Raw genomic sequence first — 20474 nt, forward strand, 5'->3', positions numbered from 1 at the left:
TCTGTATGATGCTAGGCCTCCCACCCCCTGTCCTTAGGCACCCCGCACACACCAGCTCTTTATGTGCTGGTTTCTGCCAGTTCCCAGGTAACTGGAAGGCAGAGAGGTAGACTTCCTGATCGGCTGGGCATGTAAGCGTTCCCATTTCATGGATGAGAAGACTGAGGGCTAGAGATGACCTTGACCTCATCGGGGTTATATTCATGGAGGACTCTTGCTAAGTCACTTTCAACGTCTCTATGACTTACCTGGCCTGGCAGAGTTATGCCCCTTGGACACAGACCCTACTCCAGCCCCATCAGCCTCAGTATCTGGAGGGGTATCTCTCTGGCGCAGCCCACTGGCCACTCGAAGGAGTTGTCACTGTATCAATGGCTCGCCAGTCCCCTGACCCAGAGTCCCTCCCGGCAAGCCGCAGCCTGGGGAAGCTCTGTCGCAATTCTCCAAGACTTGAGATTCCACCCAAAGAGCCGTAGGCTGGGCCTGGCGCGGCGGGCGGGGCAGAGGGGGGAGGGGGCGGAGCGCGGGGGGTTGTTGCTGGAGGTGGGGGCGGAGCGCAGCGTTGTGGGGGACTGGGGGCGGAGGCGGCTCCGGGCGCTGTGGCTCCCGCCTGGGCGGGCAGGCTGCCACACTCGCCTTCCTGGCCGCCGCGCCTCGGCCCCATGGACGCCCTGTGCGGCTCCAAGTTCTGGGTAAGGAGGTGTCCCGGGACTGAGGGCGCGGGCCGGCGAGCCCCCTGCGAGGGCCCTGGGGAGGGGGCGACGCCACGCGACGCCACGCGACGTCGGGTGGAGGTCTGACCATAGCCGCCCTGAGCTGGGGTCCTGGGGACCTCCGGGACCTGTCCTGCCCTCCCCGACACAGGAAGTGCCTGGGAAAGCGGGGCACGAACCAGAAGATGCCCCCACATGGACTAGGGCTCGGTTGTCCACCTTTACACCTGTCCCCGCCCTCTCTCCCGCAGCCAGCGTGCCTGCCGGTTCAACCAGTTCAGCCAGGCGGGTAGTTTGGGAAGCTGGCACTGCTCTTCTGGAAAGCAATCCTGCCACCTTCTTTTCTCGGGTGTTAAGAGCTTCTAGGAAGCAGGGAGTCCCCCTCCAGCCCTCCGTTTTTTTTGTTGTTGTTGTTGTTGTTTTAGGATGTTATTTATTTGAGAGAGAAAGAGAGGGAGAGAAAGTAAGAGTGGGGGGCAGAGGAAGAAGCAGACTTCCTGCTGAGCTGGGAGCCCCATGCAGGACTGGATCCCAGGACCCTGGGACCATGACCTGAGCCCGAAAGCTGACGCCTAACCCGCTGAGCCACCTGGGTCTCCAAGGCTCTCCTTTTATAGATGGGGAAAGGGAGGCCCAGAGAGAGGAAGGGACTTGCTCAAAGTCAGTTAGAAGAAAACAGAGCTCAGAAAACAGATGGTCTCAGATTCACGGGGCTTGTCCATGGTCAAGCAAGGAACTCCCAGCCTAGGCTGACCTCAAATCCAGGGTCTCTGATTTTTTTTTTTTTTTTTTTTTTTAAGATTTTGTTTATCAGAGAGAACATAAGGGGGGGGGGGGGGGGGGGGGGGGGCAGAGAGAGAGGAAGAAGCAGGCTCCCAGTTGAGCAGGAAGCCCAGTGTGGGGCTCTATCCCAGGACACCAGGGATCACAACCTGAGCTGAAGGCAGACGCTTAACCGACTAAGCCACCCAGGTGCCCTGCGGGCCTCTGATTTTCCAGTCTCTAAATCTTTTTCCCATTTCAAGTATCTGTACCTATGTGCCCCATGTTTGTGTGCCCAGTGGGTATGATCCATGGGTGTGCTCTGTGTGGGTGCACATGCCTGTGTGTGTACACAGGGTGTGTAGCCCCTAGGAACCCTGTTCTTGGGCTGTTTGAAACTGGGAACGTGTAAAATGGAGTCCCTCTAAAATAGTGTTTTTGAGGATCTCTTTCCCCCTTTGGGTCACTAGTCAAAGATGGTACCACCGTCTCGCCCACCGGCATGGACACCCCCCTCCGTCATCTAGCTCGGACTCATCACTGACTGCCAAGTCCAGAGGTTGTGCCTGTGGCTCGGAAGTCTACTTTGTTTCATAACTCACTGGAGCCTGGCTGGCATGGCCACCGCAAGGTCAGGGTGTCTCAGTTAGCCAGGCAGAGCACATGCAAATCAAAGGGGCAAACAGGCCCAAGCCTCAAGTGCAAAGCCACCCTGTGCCTGGGTGGACAGTACATCCCCAGAGCCTAGGACCGCCCAGAGGCAGGCTTTGAGGAAGTGGGGTGAGGAACTCCTGACTCCCTTCTTGTTGCACGCTTAGAGGTCCTTTGGCTCTACCTTTCCGTGATCTTGCAGAATCTGAGAGATTCCCCAGAACTTGGAGCTTGAAGCAGCCAGCCCAGCCCCTTACTGCAGAGCTTTGGAAGCTGAGAGCCAGGGAGGGAATGGACTTGTTAAGGACACACAACAGGAAGCGGCTGAGCATTGGACTGGGAAGCGGGACCCCTGAGATATGGTTCCAACGTGGCCACTGTCTGACTCTACATCCTTGGGCTTCTAGGCCCCTTGTCCTGAGATTCCTCACGGCTCATGAGCTGTATGTACTTCTTCTGAGAACCTCGGGGTCCATGGGAGTCAGTTTATCTATTTTAGGTCCAAGGGATGAACCCCTTGTGGTGGGTCTCTGCTTGGATACCTCATAGGACAGGGAAATCACTCCTCTTCCTCCTCCCCATCTAAACAGCTTCCGTCTTCCACATGGCCTTCTGCCTCCTGAAAGTCGTGCCAGGCTGCACCCAACCCAATGTGCTTGGAGTCAGGAGGTGGGGTAGCCCACCCCTAGCCCCTCCGCTGGAAGTTTGCAGCACTGAGACGAGGGAGGGCCTGAGACCCGGAGTTCTAGATGTCACCATTCATGGTGGGCTAGTTTGCATCTCATTTGGATTGTGTATTATTTGGGTAGACTTGTCCCTGAATCTTTTAACTCAGGAGCCTGGGGGTGACCCACCCTGTGGGAAGCTGGGAGTGAAGAAGTGGAGATGGAGGGACCCGGCATGGTTCAGGCCTGAGGGGCTGTTTGTTTGCTGAGCTTACCCGAACCGCCTCAGTTACTCTACCTGTGAAATGGGGGACTAACCCATCTCCTACGTGCCTCCCCAGAATGCTGTGGAGGTCACAGAAGTAGGGAAGGTGAGACAATTTGGTGAACGACCAAACTTTCTGTGGGTGACTGACAGGTCCTGATATTCCTGGAAATGAGGGAAGCAAAGGGAAAGGAGGTTCGAAGTGGGAGTTCGGTCTGGGAAGGCCTAGACAAGCGGGGCTGACAGGGCCGAGAAGTGAGGGGTCCTGTTTCAGCTCTTTGCTGGGGATCTTGTGGCAACATCCATCAGCCTCAGCCCCAGCTAAGTCAGAGGGCAGGAGCCCACCCCCCCCCGCGGGTCTGTGAGCCCCTGGACTTGTGCCCAGAGACCCAGGTGCTCACACACTGAAGTCCCTGGGTGAATGATCTCTCTCTTTCACTCTCGCGTCTGCCACGTCGGGGTAGAGCATCAGATCTCTGAGCGTGCCTTGGGAGTTTTTGTGGAAATAAATTCCAAATGAATGAACGACAACCAAAGGGCCCGGAGCTAATGAGGCCAAAGCAAAGATGCCTCTAGAATAAAGAGGGGGTAGTGTCCCTTTCTTTGCTGGTCCATTGAGAATTACCTTCTGTGATGAGCAATGGATACAGAGGGGCACTTAAGTGATAAAGAGAGTACAAGTGCCTTGGGAGGTCTTGACCCGTGTGCAGAATTAGCCTTGATCTGGTTGTCCCTGGAAGCTCTGGGGAGGCTGAGGTGGGCTCAGGAATCTGAAGGTCCTGACCATAAGAACAGCCCAAAGGTGGCACTGATGGCCTGAAAAGTAGTGAGCTCCCCAGCACTGAGGGTATGCAAGCACAGGGTGAGTGACCACTTTGGTAGGGATGCTGGAGAGAGGATTCAAGCCAAGGAAGGAATTGGGGTCCCACCCTGAATTTCTGTGACCAACTAGGATAAGGACCAATGTGGCTGGTGAGGATTCATGGGTTCCTTCTCTGAGATTTCCTGACGTCTCTTTCTCTGGCTTTCTCTCCGCTTCAGACATGGAGTTTGCATAGCAGCAGCTCTTGGCAAAGACCTGTGAGTCTGCCACTGGTCAGGCATCGGCACCTTCACTGCTCCCTTGGCTGTCTGCCCACCCGAGGAAGAGGCAAAGCCCTCCTCCTACGGAGGCCCAGCTCCCTGTGTCTCTTGCCAGCTACTAGTCCAGCTACTTCCATTCTCCCGCTCACTAGCTCTGTGACTTTGGGCAAGTCACTCACCCTCTCTGGGCTCCATCTGAGCTCCATCCAGGGCCCCCTTCAGGTCCAGTTTCCCAATGCTGATTCTGGGAGGCTGATCCTTAGGCTCAGGGCCGTGGCCAGGATTAGAGCCCTCCAAACATTAGGGTATTAGAATCTCCAGCTTCTTTTTGGGTCTTTGCCTAGCAGAGTAGGTGATTAGCAGAGCATAGGAGAAATGGACTCTGATTTCAATGAACTTTGACTCTCAAATGAAGGTAGTGACTTGCAAAGCTGGGAGGCAGGCAGGTGGGTGGGAGTTGGGCACCCTCCTCCCCCCCACCCCCGGCCTACTGAGCACCAGCATTTCCCCTTAAGAACCCAATCTTCGGAGCGCTTGGGTGGCTCAGTGGGTTAAAGCCTCTACCTTTGGCTCAGGTCATGATCCCAGGATCCTGGGATGGAGCCCTGCATAGGGCTCTCCACTCAGCAAGGAGTCTGCTTCCTTCTCTCTCTCTGCCTGCCTCTCTGTCTACTTGTGATTTCTGTCTGTCAAATAAAAAAATAAATATATTTAAAAAAAAATAAAAAAGAACCCAGTCCTCCCTGCCAGGTGAGGGTCTCTAGACTCCCCTCCCTCCATCCCAGCTGCAGGGCAGCAAAGCTGGGCCTGGACCATTTCGAGCCCTTGAGCTCCTGGCTCCTGTGGGAGACTCTGTGGTCCCTTGTGACCCTAGGTTGGATTCTTCCCAGCCCTGCTATTCCCCGACAGCCCCTGGACCTGGGTCTTGAGGGCCAGAGATTTAGGGAAAGAACTGAGTCAGAGGTAACATTTGGGAGTGCACTTTGCCCCGCTGTCTGCTGGCTGCCAGTCTGAGAAATGGCCTTAGGGCCCAGGGCTGGCCTCCCCAGGGAGAGAGGGGCTGCCAGCCAACCCACGCAGGAGACAGCATCAGAGTGCCTGGGTCTTATCTCCCTGCTGGGGCTGTCCCGGGACAGCAGGTGGAGCAGGATCCCTGAGGGTGGTGGGGGTGACACTTAGGTGTGCCCCTGCTGAAGAGCTGGGCCTCTCCCTGCCCTCCCCGGAGCTGTTCGTGTTCCCAGGGTCAGGAAGTGGTACTGGGGGTGCTAAGAAGGGACCAACCCTTGGATTGGATCACTCTCTGTCTCACTGGGCGTTCAGGTTTCCAGCCCACTGGCTCCCAGAATCACAGCCCCTCCCCCTCAGCTTGGTGAGAAGAACCGCAGCAAGGGGGTGACTTGGGGGGTGGGCTGCACTAGCAGAAAGGAGATTTTTAATGTTCCAACGGATCTGGACACCTGTGGGATGTCATGTTGGAGCTCTGGAGGGTGTAGATGAACCGCCATAGAGCTGGGACAAGGACTCTAGAGCTGGGCTGCCCGAGTCCAAGCGCTGGGGCCAGCCCGTGGGAACCGGTGCAGTCACTCCCCCGCCGGCTGTGGGCCTCAGCTGTTGTGAACATAATAACCAAAGTCGCTTATCATAGCCACGGCCCCCTCTTCAGCAGCGGCAGGACCTGGGCCCCCCCAAGCTCCCCCCTCACCGCGACAGGCTTCACCCCCACCCCGCGGCCTTTGCAAAGCCTCCTTTGCAGCCGCAGTAGGACAGTGATTGAGAACTGGGATCAAAACAGGCCCTTGCCCCTTCTGCACCTCCATTTCCACGGAGATAAATGAACTTGTCAGTTGATCCCTTCTCCCCCACTTCTCCCTCCTGCACGGGATTAAGGAAGTAATTACTCTTCTCACCATGGAGACTGTCAGCAAGCCTGTCCCCAGCCCCAGGTGGGGGTGTGGGGGAGGGGGCCGGGGGCTGGTGTGCTGGAAAGTCCCTGACAGCGCTGTGACCCAGCTGGGGCCATCCTCCCTCCCACCTGTCCCCTGCTTGGGTCTCTAGGGATTTCAGCCACTGTGCCCATGGAGAGGCCTTCCCCTGTGCGGTCCATTCCGGGTGTCAGACCTTATCAGCCCCATCCAGCTGTTGCATTGCATTATTAGGGAAGCTGTTGTCACCGTGGAAACTGTGTGGTGACAGCAAGGGAGGGGTGGTGGGGCTGTGCTCCCAGCCCAGCCAGTGCTCATCTTCCCAAAGGGAACGGCCGAGTGGTAGTGGTTTGAGAGGGGATCTTCCATCCCGCCCAGGAGGACTGCAAGGAGCATCATGGAGTCCAGGAATGGCCTCCCCCGACCCTGTCCTTTGCACTTGACATTGTTTGGGTGCCAAGAGCTGTGGCCTTGGTGCCAGGGAGAGAGAGGACGGTGCTCCTGGGCATTCAGCAGCAGCATCTGACTTCAGAGGACGCCCTTCATTCCTTTGTCCGCTCACTCATTCTCGTGTTCACCAAAGGCGTACGAGCGCCTTCTGTGTGCCAAGCACTGTTCCGGGCTGTGGGGACACCCTGGTCCTCGTGGAGTTCGTGTTCCAGGGGGAGCAGACAGAGAAGCAATAGACACAATAGATCACTCCCTTCTAGATTATGCTGGATGGGGATCAGGGCTACGGGGGAAGTGGGATGGGCTAAGAGGGATGGGGTGTGCGGACAGGGTGGGGATGGGGGTGAGTTCCAGCCCTCCTTGGGAAGGTCAGGGTGGACCTCCATGAGGAGTGCTCACAGGTTTGAGAGCATGAGGCATTGGACTGCCACCTTGAGGGCAGAGTGACAGAGGGCAGTGGGGGACAGGAAGTCAGAGACCTGGGGAGGCAGGCAAGAGGGTCCTGAGAGCCACATGGGACTCTGGCTTTCACTCTGAGGGAAGTGGAGAGCCTTCGGCAGGGTTGCACTGTGAGAGTGACTTGGTAGCATGGTCTGACTTGGGTTTCTGGAAAATTCTGCCGGGGCAGGTGGCAGGGGTGGGACCAGGATGACCAGAGAGGGGCTAAGACAATAATCGAGACGAGAGAGAGAGTGGGGTGGAGACAAGTGGTTGGATTCTGGATCTATCAGGGGGAGCCAAATGAAGCTGCCGTTTTGTAACTAGAAACAATTGAATAGAGCATTCCATTTAGTTCAGCCTAGTGATTGAAGGTGGAATGGACAGGATTTGCTCAAGGGTGGGGTGTGAGGGGAAGAGAAGAATCAAGGAGGACCCCAAGGATTTCGACCTGGGAAGCAGTGGCCGCCCATCGGGGCGGGCAGGCTGCCGAGGAGGGGATGGGCAGGAGTTCAATTCTGGACCCTTCGGTGTCCTGGCAGCAAGGGCTCTGGGGTGAATGGTCTAGGGACACGCGCATGAAAGATGCCTGCTGACCCTGGAGAGGGCTCTGCCAAGGTGGAAAAAAGGGGCAGGAGCTGAGGCTGGATCTCCTGGTGGGTCAGAGCAGCCCTCTGGGGCTTCACGCCCCGGAGATTTCTCAATCATTATCATCAACATGGTGCCGCTTGTCTGTGAAACCCAAACAGGCTCCCAACGGCCTCTTTCTCCAGCACCTGTGAGGGACAGGGCAATCTGCTGTTCCTTCTCCCCCTTCCGTGGGGAGCCGGCTGAAATGCTGTTGTCACTCCCAGCACTCATGCCGAGGCTGAGCTCTGGAGAGATGAAGGAGCCGTCCCCGCTTCCATGATTCAGGAGAAGCAGCTCATACCTGGTTCTCTGCATCCGGGTTGGCGGCCTCTCCCCTCCTGCCTCGGGAAGCCAGGTCACCCACTTGCACATTCCTTTTTTTTTTTCTTAAGATTTTATTTATTTATTTGACAGAGATCACAAGTAGGCAGAGAGGCAGGCAGAGAGAGAGAGGGAGAAGAAGGCTCCCCGCTGAGCAGAGAGCCAGAGGTGGGGCTCGATCCCAGGACCCTGAGATCATGACCTGAGCCAAGGCAGAGGCTTAACCCCCTGAGCCACCCAGGCGCCCCACTACTTGCACATTCCTATGGTGATTCCCTGTCGTGGCTTTGAACTTGGGCTCCATCCTGGCTACATACACACAACTAGTTAGTCGCCACCCAGCCTGGATCCTGGCTGCTCCTGAATACCCAGCCTTGTGCTGGGGGCCGGAGGGGCCGGGGCCAGCATGGAGAAGAATAGAAGATGGGATGTGTTCCCAGTGCAGATGGCTGAGGTCAGGGGAAACCCAGGCTGGGAGTCATGAAACCTGGGTGTCTGTCCCAACTCTCAACTGCCAGGTCCTTGGACCTGTCGCCAGAACAGGCGAAGCCTGCTTTCTCTTTTGTGAGCCAGCCCTGATACTGTTCTTCCTCTCTGCTTCTGGAAGTTGTTCTGAAACAGCGATCAGATAATGGCAGTGTGAGGGCTGTAATAAAAAGCTGCTGGAACATTAGGGGCCTTTGTCACTCTCAGGTAACACTCACTCACTTGGGTGCTCAGCCCATGCAGAAGACAGCAAGGAAACACCTTGTCAGAGGCAGGCGTGCCCCCGAAAGCCTTCCTGTAGGAGGGGAAGCTCAGGCTGGACCCAGCCAGGTGGGAACCGCGCTCCAGGCCCGGAGACTGTCTGGATGGTGACTGATTGGAGGGGCTTAAAGGATTTGCTAAATTCAAAACAGGGTGGGGCTGCCCATGGGCCACAGAATGGATAAATCCATCGTATGAACCGTCTACCAGGCAGGGATGAGGAGGGAGAGCCCCAATTCACGCTCCACCCCAAGGCTGACACTCACAGTGAGGCTAGATGTGAAAGATCCATACTGTATCATTTCCTTTATAGGACGACCCCAGATGGGCCAAAGCAGTCCATATTGGATAGAAGCCAGGACAGCATTCCCCTGGCGACAGACGCGGCCAGGAGGGAGGCCAAGGAGGGGGCTCTTCGGTGCCAGCAATGTCTTGTTTCTTTTCTTTTTCTTTTTTTTTTTAAAGATTTTATTTATTTGACAGACAGAAATCACAAGTAGGCAGAGAGAGAAGGAGGAAGCAGGCTCCCCTCTGAGCAGAGAGCCCGATGTGGGGCTCGATCCCAGGACCCTGGAATCATGACCTGAGCCGAAAGCAGAGGCTTTAACCCACTGAGCCACCCAGGCGCCCCGCAATGTCTTGTTTCTTGATTTGGGTGCTGGTTGCCCAGGTGTGTTCCGGGTATGAGACTCTATCGAAGTACATACTTAAAATGCGTGCACTTTTCTGTAATTTTGTAATGAGTGTTCTATAAGTTGAATAAGTATGTTTTGTTTTTTTTTTTTAAGATTTTATTTATTTATTTGTCAGAGAGAGAGAGAGCTTCAGGCAGAGGGAGAAGCAGGGTCCCTGCTGAGCAGAGAGCCTGACAATGCAGGACCCAATCCCAGAACTCTGGGATCATGACCTGAGCCGAAGGCAGATGCTTAACCGACTGAGCCACCCAGGTGTCCCTGAATAAGTGTTTTAAAAATGTATTTATTTGAGAGTGAGCGAGCACGTGTACACACAAGCAGGGGAGGGGGCAGAGGGAGAGAGGCGGGGAAAGAGGCAGACTCACTGCTGAGCACAGCCTGAAGGCAGGGCTGGATCTCGAGACCCTGAGATTATGACCTGAGCCAAAATCAAGAGTCTGACCCTTAAACGACTGAGTCACGGAGGCAACCCAAGAAGTGTTTTAAAAAAGAGAAAAGGGATGAATTAGATGTGTCTGACTCCCTATCCCCTGGGGTGCCTGACCAGGCCTAACGGGGGCCCAGCCCTGGACCAGCATACCTGCTGCTCAGGAAGAGTTCATGGGTCCTTAGCTCATGTGGCTTTAGGGACTATGGACTACAGGGCTCTAGAGTACAAGATGTATGCGGGGTGAATTTCTCCACAGGGGCTTGAATGTCATACCCCCAGGCAATGTGTCCCTGGACCTCCTGTTCTCCAAAAGCAGGAACCAGTCCGCATAGGCACGCCTAGTCCTGCATCTGACTCAGCACACTCTCGACCAAAGCCTCAACGAGTGGAAAACTGATGGTCCAGAAGCATGGGTCTCTCCCTACGGGCTGACTTCAGAAGAAGGGGGTTCCTGATGGGAGACAGAGGCTTCTAAGCCCGGCCCCCCACCCCTTCCCTGTAGTTACTGGGATTCTGACAGGTGGGAGAGAGTTGGGGGTTGAACCAAGGTGTGGGCATGGGCCCCTTGGAGCAAATTGAGAGTCAGGTGAGCTGGCAGCAGGAGAAAGGTGGGTCAGGAAGAAAAGCCCGTGGGGTGCTCAGACGTGGCTCCGGGAGCAGCAGGAAGCAGTGCAGGTTCATGGGCCTGAAGCAAGGGGCACAAAGCAGCCTTTCAGGAAAAGTCCTCTGTCAGCTATAAGCAGGGGCATCAGAGCTCAGAGGGCTGACCCAAGTGGAACCCAAGAGTAGAAGGGGAGCTGAAAAAGAGGAGGCAGGATGTGCAGAACGCCCTGTGAATATTTTCTTAAGGTGGGAGAACTGAAGCCCCTGGCTAGTTCAGTAGTTCCCGTGGACAGATGAGTCAAGGCCAGCTGGGAGCCTCGAGGGCCCTAGTAACAGGGTCGGACTTTGTCTTCTAGGCTTTAGGGCACCACTGAAAGTTAAGGGGAAAATATAAGAATAGCCTTTTGTTCCTTCATTAATTCAACAAATATTTCATTTAACTTATTTAACCACAATTTGTTCCGAGCACCTGCTACATGCTTGGCATTGTTCTAAGTACGAAGACACATCAATAAAGGAAGGAAAGATTACATGCTAGCAGGAAGAGATGAGAGAAAACATAATGGGCCGGTGACTCATGTCACATGTTAGAGGTGACGGGTGCTATAGAGAGAAGAAAGAGCAGAGAAGGTAAGGAGAGTCACTGGCATGTGGAAGGGACTGGATGGGATGACTGATGGGGAGAAGGGAAAGGGGGAGGAACGGCCCTGGGGCACTCCCACACCAAGAGCGGGGATCAGCCAGGAAAAAGGGAAAGGCTCCTTGTGTGGGCAGGGATCTGGGCTCCTTGGACACAGAAGAGAAGGGATTAGAACTCCATGGAAAGTACTCAGGAAGAAATGAGGGCTGGGGCTAGCATGCCAGCTGGATTGGAGGGACCAAGGGGGAGATGGTATCATCCCAGGGTTACTCTCAAAGAAACCGAGGTCCAGAGAGGCAAGATAAAATCACATTGCCCAGCTTGAAAGACCTAGCGCTTGTTGTAGCAAACATGGACAGAGTCAAAAAAAGTGTCAGCTCTTGGGGCACCTGGGTGGCTCAGTGGGTTAAGCCTCTGCCTTCAGCTCAGGTCACGATCCTGAGGTCTGGGGATTGAGCCCCGCATCAGGCTCTCTGCTCAGTGGGGAGCCTACTTCCCTCCCTCTCTCTCTCTCTCTCTCCTTGCCTCTCTACCTACTTGTGATCTCTGTCTGTCAAATAAATAAATAAAATCTTAAAGAAAAAAAAAAAAACCTGCCAAATTAAAAAAAAAAAAAGTGTCAGCTCTGAATATTTGTTTAACGAAAACCTGTGGTGTTTCTACACTGGAAGGATGACACTCCAACAGAAAGCACAAGACAGGGGCGCCTGGGTGGCTCAGTGGCTTAAGCCGCTGCCTTCGGCTCAGGTCATGATCTCAGGGTCCTGGGATTGAGCCCCGCATCAGGCTCTCTGCTCCGCAGGGAGCCTGCTTCCCCTCTCTCTCTGCCTGCCTCTCTACCTACTTGTGATCTCTCTCTCTCTGTCAAATAAATAAATAAAATATTAAAAAAAAAAAAAAAAAAAGAAAGCACAAGACAGATGCAGCTTCATTATCAAACAATTAGTAAATCCAACAGAAATGGTAAGAATAAATTGCTTTAAACTATGGAAGTAGATGCCAGGACAAAGTTAGCAAGTTGGACGTATTTGCTGCTGGAAAATGAACTTGGGGTGGGGAATGATGAGGCAGGGTACCATTTTCTTTTTCATGGTTTGACTTATTAAGTTATATGAAGATATAGTGTGGACTAAAAGAAACATGGCGATTATTTAAATTGTCAGTGAGGAAGTAGAAAGTTTTTTTTTTTTTTTTTTAAAGATTTTATTTATTTATTTGACAGACAGAGATCCCAAGTAGGCAGAGAGGCAGGCAGAGAGAATGGAGGAAGCAGGTCCCCCGCCAAGCAGAGAGCCCGATGCGGGGCTCAATCCCAGGGCCCTGGGATCATGACCCAAGCCAAAGGGAGCGGCTTAACCACTGAGCCACCCAGGCACCCCAGGAAATAGAAAGTTTTATACCCTCCCATGTTAACTGTTGTCCCATATAGATGAGATTGTGGATGGGTTTTTTTGTTCCTTATATTTTCTGAGCTTTCTGGAAAGTACTGCTAATGCTTTGCGAGAGGGGAATGAAAGGTCAGCTTGTTTGTGGCCTTGGAAGAAACAATCTCACTAAAATGCGTGTTGTTGTTGTTCTTTTTAATCATTGTTCTTTTTTTCTTTTAAGATGTTATTTATTTATTTGACAGAGAGAGAAATCACAAGTAGGCAGAGAGGCAGCAAAGAGAGAGAGGGAAGCAGGCTTCCGTTGAGCAGAGAGCCTGAATCAGGGCTCGATTCCAGAACCCTGGGATCATGACCTGAGCCCAAGACAGAGGCTTAACCCACAGAGCCACCCAGGTGCCCCTAAAATACGTGTTTGATGCATTCCCCCATCTCCTTCTGAAAGGTTCGGTAGGTGGAGTTCAGAGATGGGAGGGGGTCTTATGGAGACTGAGGGGCTCCCCAGGACAAGAGACTTTCTGTGCTCAATCCAGGACAGTGCCAAAGGTGGGGTGGTTGGTCACCTGGGGCTTTGTGATTTGCAAAGCTCTCCCTTTAATCTTTGCTCCTTTGAGCTCAAGCCTAGCCAGTGAGGTAGGTGGGGTGATGGATGACTTTCCTGAATTTAAAGGAGAAGGAAATAAAGCTCAGAGAAGCTCCCTATTCTTTCCTGGGAAAGGCTTAGGGGAGTGGGCTCTTCAACCATATTTACCAAATGATTACGTGGATAAAATAAAACACTGATTTAAAAGAAAAAAAAAAAAGAGTGGAAATTTAGAATGACAGAAAGCAGAGCAGTGGTCTCCTGGGAGGGACGGACTGCAGAGGGCTACAAGGTACCTCTTGGGATGATGGAAATATTCTGTATCTGACCTGTGGCAGTGACTTTGCAGTGTGCACAATGCCAAAGCCCTCGGATCGTGCCCTTTGCACGGGTGCAGTTTATTGTACTTAAATTGTACCTCAATCAGAAAGGGAGGAAAATGGGGACACAGGGACATCCGGGGCCTCGCGGGCAAGTGTGCACACCGCCAGCTCCTGCTCGTTTGCACGTTGACCATCCATCACCATCCTCCGCCTTCTGATCCCCAGAGCTCCGGGAGCGCCTCCCAGACCCCATCCCCTTCCTTGACAGAGGGGCCCCATTCTGCAGTCGCAGCTGCTGCAGCGCTGTCCTGTTTTCTCTGTCCCCAGGACTCCAATCTGTCCGTGCACACTGACAGCCCGGACCTCACTCCCTGCTTCCAGAATTCTCTGCTGGCCTGGGCGCCCTGCTTCTACCTGTGGGCTGCCCTGCCCGGCTACCTGCTCTATCGGGAATACCACTGCGGAGGCTACATCGTCCTCTCCCGCCTCTCCAGGCTCAAAACGGTCAGGGGTCCAGGGATCTCCAGCGTGGGGCGGGGGGGCTGGCACTTGGAAGGTTCTCCATTTCAAGGTTCTCCTCTCCGCCCTGCCAAACAGCCATCGATGTGTCCTAGAGACACCTGCCCAGCCAGCTGCTCAGGGCCATGGCAGCCTGCCAGCTGGGTCTGCAGTCAAACGAGATAGTCTCTGTTTGAGGAAGTTCAGGAAAGTTCTCTGGCAACGTTCTGGCCGTGCCCAGCCTAGCTTCAGGGGGCTGGACCCAGGGCAGGTCTGGCCATTTCAGAATAAAAGGCCCTTCTTTGGGGGGAACCGTCCCTCCTTTTGAAGATGGAGTCCCCAATATGTGTCCTGTTTGTAGGTCTCAGGCGTCCTGCTGTGGTGTGTCTCCTGGGCTGACCTCTTCTACTCCTTCCATGGCCTGGTTCACGGTGGGGCCCCCGCCCCAATCTTCTTTGTCACCCCCTTGGTGGTGGGGATCACCATGGTCAGTGTGGGGCCCAGGAAGGGGATGCAGGGAGTCTCCAGTGGGTTGTGGGGTTGTGCTGGGGAAACAGTGGGCTCTCGGGAGAGGGCTAGACACTGTAGCAGTGGGAAGAGGTTGAGGTGACCACAAAAACATCTGGCCATGTGGGGTGGGGAGGACAGAGGCAGGTCCAGATGTGCTCTGGCCCAGCCTTCCTCGCCCTCCCTACGCAGCTGCTGGCCACCCTGCTAATCCAGTATGATCGGCTGCGGGGGGTACAGTCCTCGGGGGTCCTCATCATTTTCTGGTTTCTGTGTGTGGTCTGTGCCATCGTCCCCTTCCGCTCCAGGATCTTGCTGGCCATGGCAAAGGTAAGGGGAAGGAGGGGAACCTGCCAGGGGCAACACTGTCTGGGGGATGGTCTCAGGGCTCAAGGTCACTACTAGGTCCTGGGCTGCCCCTCCCCTGCTCCCAGGACCTCCCCTTCTGTTCAGGCCTTTCCATGTTGTCCCCTACTTGCTGCATCTCTGCCAGGAAGCAGACTGGAGGCCTGAGGGTGAGGCCCATGTAGCACAGGGGAATGGGGCCGGACACAGCCCTCGTGGGATGTTCACGGGCGTACAAGGGGCCATTCTTAGCCATGACCGCCACCACCGAGTGTAGTGTGGGATGCGGTGTCGGCCAGCACATGAGGGCAGACACGCATGAGTAGTTTTGTCCATTATCCTGCTCTCGCCTTTCTTCCCTTCCGCCTCTGTTGTGTGGGCTTCATCTTGACCTTCACTGCAGTGATGGGGTGGGTCCTTTCTCCATGTCAAGGGGAGGCAGTCAAATGTGGTAGTCAGAAGGGCAGGTTCGGGCTGCTCTGCTTACTGTCTGTGTGACCCTGGGCAAGTTGCTCAGCCTTTTGGAGGCTCATTTCCTCAACTGCAAACAGGATATCATAAGATTTCGTACTTCGTAGGGAGGGTTGGACAAGGTGATGGAGGGGAGGTGCTTGGCCAGCCGTCACTGAACAGTGGTCCCCCTATGACCTTTCCCCATCTCTCAGAACTCTCTGGGTGGGAGCCCCAGGGGCCACCTCGGAGCTGCCTCCTACCCCTGAGGCACCTGATGCCCCAGAGGACCTCTTGGGGCAGGACTGGAGACCCAGAGTTCCCCGTGCCTCTGAGGTCCCTCTGCACTCTCCCCCTAGGGCAAGATCTCGGACCCCTTCCGCTTCACCACTTTCTACATCTACTTCGCCCTGGTGCTCTTTGCTCTCATCCTGTCCTGCTTCAGGGAGAAGCCGCCATTTTTCTCCCCAAGAAATGTCAGCCCTGTGAGTTTTCCATGGAGGCTGGGTGGGAGTGGGGGTTCCATGGCCCACATCTCAGCCCAGCCCATTACCGGCAGCCCCCGTTCCTTCTAGTTCTTTCCATCCCCATGTCATCTGCACTCCTGGGGCTGAGGGCAGGAAGGATCAAAGGTTCCTGCTCCCTCCGCTCTGGTTTGAGAGGATTCTTCCCATCCTGCCCTCTCCTCTTCTAGAATCCCTGCCCGGAGCTCAGTGCTGGCTTCCTCTCCCGCCTGTGTTTCTGGTGGTTCACAAAGTGAGTTGACTCTTCTTCCAGCCTGGGCCAGAGGGAGGGGGAGACAGGAGGTGGAGAGGAAGGGAAGTGGGCCAGAAGTTGAGGCTCTTTCCTCTGCCCCAAACCGGGCCCGTGGGCAGGTGAGGGTAGGGAAACCTGTCTTTTTGGGCTAGGGGCTGAGTACAGAGGCCGGGCTGGCCCAGCTCTGATCCCAGGCCATAGGCCAGCCCTGCATCTGTCACATCACAGGAACAGGCCCAGGGACCTGGAGAGGACCTGTAATTAGTTCCCAGCTCTTGGGTCCAGGATAAGCTTGCAGCTTGTCATTTCCTTGGCCGCCCCTCCGAGCGGCTTGAGCAGGATAATTGTGTCTGTGACCTGGGTGACAGCTCATTAGCCACACCGCACTGAGACACCTGGGTCTGGGACTCCATCCACCTAGCCTTGTCCTCTCCCGGGCCCCAGTCAGCGTAAAATTCATTACCAGGCTCCCAGGGTCAACGGAGCATCTGGGGGGGATGGGGGCGAGGTCAGAACCTGACATGGGAGGCAGTGACCTCCAGCCTGCTCCCTGGGGGAATAAAGGGTACACCGCCCTTGGCCATAGCACCTTAGGGATGTCCTCCTCTGGAGGCCTAGGGGCTCTGGAGACCCTGGTCCCCAGCTTGAGGCTGCTCAGCTCTGCCCCTGTGTGGGGTTGCTGCCCACCCCAGGATGGCCATCCTTGGGTACCGGCGCCCGCTGGAGGAGCAGGACCTCTGGTCCCTGAAGGAGGAGGACTGTTCGCAGAACGTGGTGCATGGGCTGCTGGAGGCCTGGAAGAAGCTTCAGAAGACCACTGCGCAGTGAGGCCCTCCCTGGGGTCCCCAGGTCCCCCCAACCCACCCCACTACACACGCCCCAAGTCTCCTGCAGGGGACTGAGGTGATCCCAGGGGTCGGGGTGGGGAGAAGAGCAGGAGCAGGGGGATCCCGAGCTGGGACACTCAGCCCGGAGTGGTGCCAGCTCTCCCCAGCCCTAATGACTCCAGAGGGCCCAAATGTGGTCCCAGATGAGTAGATGAGCCCAATCTCCAATAGCCCTGCAGGGGACACTCTGTTGTCTCCAGGTTACAGATGGGGAGGCGCAGGAGTGAAGATAGGACAGTGCCCCCCCCACGCCCCCTAGTGGCTGGTGGCAGAGCTGCCCTCACACCCAGGTGTCCCGGCTTACCCTGCCCTGCCTGAAAGCTGGTTTCCAGGGACTTCCATTGGAAGGGGAAGGGGCCAAGGGAAGAAGGTTGAGGCCAGCCTCTCCTCTCAATCCTGCCTCCTCCTGTTTGGAGGCAGGGGCTGGAGGAGAGGACCCTCTGGCTGAAGGGAGCTCCCACTGGCAGCTTTGCTCGCCAGCCCCAGCTGTGCTTGGCTCCTGGGGCACATGTGCCTGTTTCTACCCATGGCTTCTTCCTCCCGGAACCAGACACAAGACTGCGGTGTCATCGGGGAAGACAGTGTCTGGTGAGGACGAGATGCTGCTGGGGGGGCGGCGCAGGCCCCAGCAGCCCTCCTTCCTGTGGGCCCTGCTGGTCACCTTCCGTTCCAGCCTCCTCATCAGCATATGCCTCAAGGTGGCCCAGGACCTGCTCTCCTTCGTCAATCCACAGCTGCTCAGGTCTGACCACATGTGCTCTGGTGCCCACCCTCCCCTGGGTAGTGGGGGCTGGCTGGATGTCCCTGAGGACTGAGCCCAGAGGGACCACATGAAGTGAAGTGAGTCCTAGAGCAGGACTGAAGGGCCTATCCCCACTCCCTGGGTGACCTTTGGCGAGTGCAGTTTCTCAATTCACATTAAAAAAAAAAAAAAAAAGACTGTCTTTAAATCCCCCCAAGGATCCTACAGACAGGTGGCCCTCTTCCCATTTTGCAAGAGAGGAAGCAGGAAAACTCAAAGCAAAACAAACACATGAGGAAGCAGAAAATCAGAGAGGCGAACTGGCCCCAGGGCACACAGCTGGTCAGGATGGATGGGAGTCTGGGGCTGTGAACTCCAGCTGCAGTGCTGTTTCCCGTTGATAGGCTCTGTCGTCTGTTGCTTGGGTGGCTTGGACTGGGAGGAGCTCTCAAATGAGGGGGTAAGAAGGAGAACCGCCTAGCAGCTGAGCCCCCAATTCATGCATGTCTGCATTCTCACTCAAAGAATATTTATTGAGCCCCCAGTATACCTGAATGGGGCCAGCCACGAGGGATACAGGGATACATAAGACAGGATCTCAAAGTCTTGCAGGAGAAACCAGCATGTAAACCCGTTAGAGTGGAGTGCAGGCCGAGGTGTAGTCAGGTGTCTGGAAATTCCCAGGAGGGATGGGGAAGCCAGCCTGGGGAGGAGCAGGAGCAGGGGCGTCCCTGCCAGCCAGGGAGGTCATCAAGCTTGGAAGGACAGGCAGGTGTTCATTGACTAGGTGAGGAAGGAGGGGAGAGGGCAAGCCCCTATGTCAAATCACCAAGGTCTCCACCCGCATGGCTCAAGAACTCAAGGTATTTCTGAATTGTGGAGGACAGTGTGACCAGAGGCAGGGGCGAGAGAGGGAGCACCAAGGAAATCCTTGGAAGAGTTGATGCCCAGGAGGGGCATCTAGTGTGCGTTTCAGAAGGATCTCCCTGCCAGTCATGGGGGGGGGGTGTTGGGAGGGGTGGCTGGATGGATGGAAGGGGGATGATCAGGTCAGAAGAGGACTGGTCGGTTCAGGCCTGGAATGAGCTAGGACTCAGGTGCTGCTGGCGAGTGGGTGTGTCCCGGGGTGAGGGAGGGGTCAGACACCACCTGGGCTCTGACGTGGGTAAGTGGAGGGCGATGAATCTCTTTCACTGGGATAATGAATGTTCTGGATGGAAGGGTCTGGGCACCAGGCAGGGTGGTGAGTTGAGTCTGGGTTATATTGGGGCCGAGGTGCGGTGGTGAGGGGCCAAGGGGACAGTCCCAGCTCACTGGAGACCATGTTTTCAGGGCCATTGGGTAGAAGCCTAGGGCCCTGTGGCTGGGCTCTCCCAGAGGGCTCATGGAGGGGGTCCCAGACAGAGTCCTAGGGAACTATGACCATTAAGGGGTGAGCACAAAACTGGCTTGGAAGGGCCAGAGCTCGGGAAAGAGCAGATTGTGGCGCAGAGTGCAGAGAATGCTTCTGGGACAAGGTATGGTCTTCAGGACAGCAAGCTGACCAGAAAAACAGAGCCTGAGGCAGGCAACCTGGATTTGTTAGTGCGCACCAAGAATGGAGGCTGAGACAGAGGGGAAGCACCTAGAGCAGGGGACCTGCCTTGGAGAACAGGGACCATGGAGACCTAGAAACTTCCTGTAAAGAACACATATTCATTTTCTGTGGCTGCCCGGAACAAATTGCCACAAACTAAGAGGCTTAAAACAATAGGAATTTATTCTCTCACAGTTCTGAACACCAGAAGTCTGAAATCAAGTTGTTGGAGGGTTGGCTCCTTCTGGAGGTTCTGAATGAGAATCTGTATCAGGCCTCCTAGTTCCTGGTGGTTGCTGGCAATCCTTGGCATTCCTAGGCTTGTAGACACATCACTCCAATCTCTGCCTCCAGCATTCTCCCGTGTGCATGTGTGTGTGCACACTCCCATCTGTGTCTCTGTGTGCAAATCCCTTTCTTCTCTCATTAAGACACTAGTCCCTGGAATTAGAGCTCACCCTACTCCAGGATAATGGTATTTTTTAATTAATTTTTTAAAGATTTTATTTATTTATTGGACAGAGATCACAAGCAGGCAGAGAGAGAGGGGGAAGCAGGCTCCCTGCTGAGCAGAGAGCCCAATGCGGGGCTCAATCCCAGGACCCTGAGACCATGACCTGAGTGGAAGGCAGAGGCTTAACTCACTGAGCCACCCAGGTGCTCCCACGATAACCACATTTTAACTTGATTCCATCTGCAAAGAGCCTGTCTTCAAATAAGGTCACATTCACAGGTGCTAGAAGTTAGCACGTTTTGCAATCAACCCAGAGCAGGAGGAGAGGCGTATGGCTATGGGACCGTAGCTCCAGGGATCGAGGGAAGTTTTGTCCCAACACGGGAGAGACTTGGTCATGCCAATAGGTGAAGGTCACCAGCAGAGATAGTTATATCGGCCATCAGGAGAAAGGAGAACAATGATGGAACATGGTCCTGGGTAGGTAGGTGGTCAGGGAATCAGTGGGACAGAGCTCAGAAAGCCAGAGGGACACCTGTCCTGAGGCAGAGGAGAAAGAGAGCCAGTGGTTGGGAAGGCTGTGGTTGGCAGGGAGTTCTCACTGGGTGGTTAAGAGACAAGACATAAATAGGTAGCTACTGAGTGGGGTGGGCACTGGGGGCAGAGAGAAGGTAAGAGAGCAGAGCTGAAGGGAGCTGGGGGACAAGAAGTAGCTTAGAGCCCTGGGGAAGGTCACTGGGCAGCACCGGGGGGCCGCTGATGTTGGAGAGGGTGGATTTTGGATTTGGAGGGGAGAGCCTGTAGGGTTACGTGGTAGGCTCTCGGGCCCTCAGCAGCCAAGGAGAAGATGCAGGAAAGTCTAATCTGTGGACATGGGGCATTTCTTCCTGCCATGTGGTCCGAGAGGCAAGAAAGGTGGGTGGGTAGGCTGGCAGTGAGCACGATGGAAGGGG

At 55.2% G+C, this 20474-nt stretch overlaps 1 protein-coding gene across 7 annotated transcripts in view; it reads left to right on the forward strand.

Annotated features, from left to right (window-relative positions):
• The first annotated feature begins 582 nt into the window (after nt 1-582).
• ABCC3 (ATP binding cassette subfamily C member 3) overlaps nt 583-20474 on the forward strand; it is a 48356-nt gene continuing 28464 nt past the window's right edge. For 3 of the 7 annotated variants that reach the window (XM_059378542.1, XM_059378541.1, XM_059378547.1), the window contains exons 1-8: nt 2403-2569; nt 13634-13810; nt 14166-14235; nt 14504-14641; nt 15466-15591; nt 15801-15862; nt 16555-16686; nt 17300-17491. In XM_059378542.1, the coding sequence (XP_059234525.1) occupies nt 2418-2569; nt 13634-13810; nt 14166-14235; nt 14504-14641; nt 15466-15591; nt 15801-15862; nt 16555-16686; nt 17300-17491 (1049 nt within the window). In that variant the 5' untranslated portion in view covers nt 2403-2417. Of the gene's footprint in view, nt 693-2402; nt 2570-10937; nt 11006-13633; nt 13811-14165; nt 14292-14503; nt 14642-15465; nt 15592-15800; nt 15863-16554; nt 16687-17299; nt 17492-20474 lie in introns of those variants that run through there. The other 4 variants (XM_059378544.1, XM_059378543.1, XM_059378545.1 and 1 more) reach the window with 4 other exon arrangements.

The sequence above is a fragment of the Mustela nigripes genome, chromosome 16 (genome assembly GCF_022355385.1).
Source record: "Mustela nigripes isolate SB6536 chromosome 16, MUSNIG.SB6536, whole genome shotgun sequence".
Lineage (NCBI taxonomy): Eukaryota > Metazoa > Chordata > Mammalia > Carnivora > Mustelidae > Mustela > Mustela nigripes.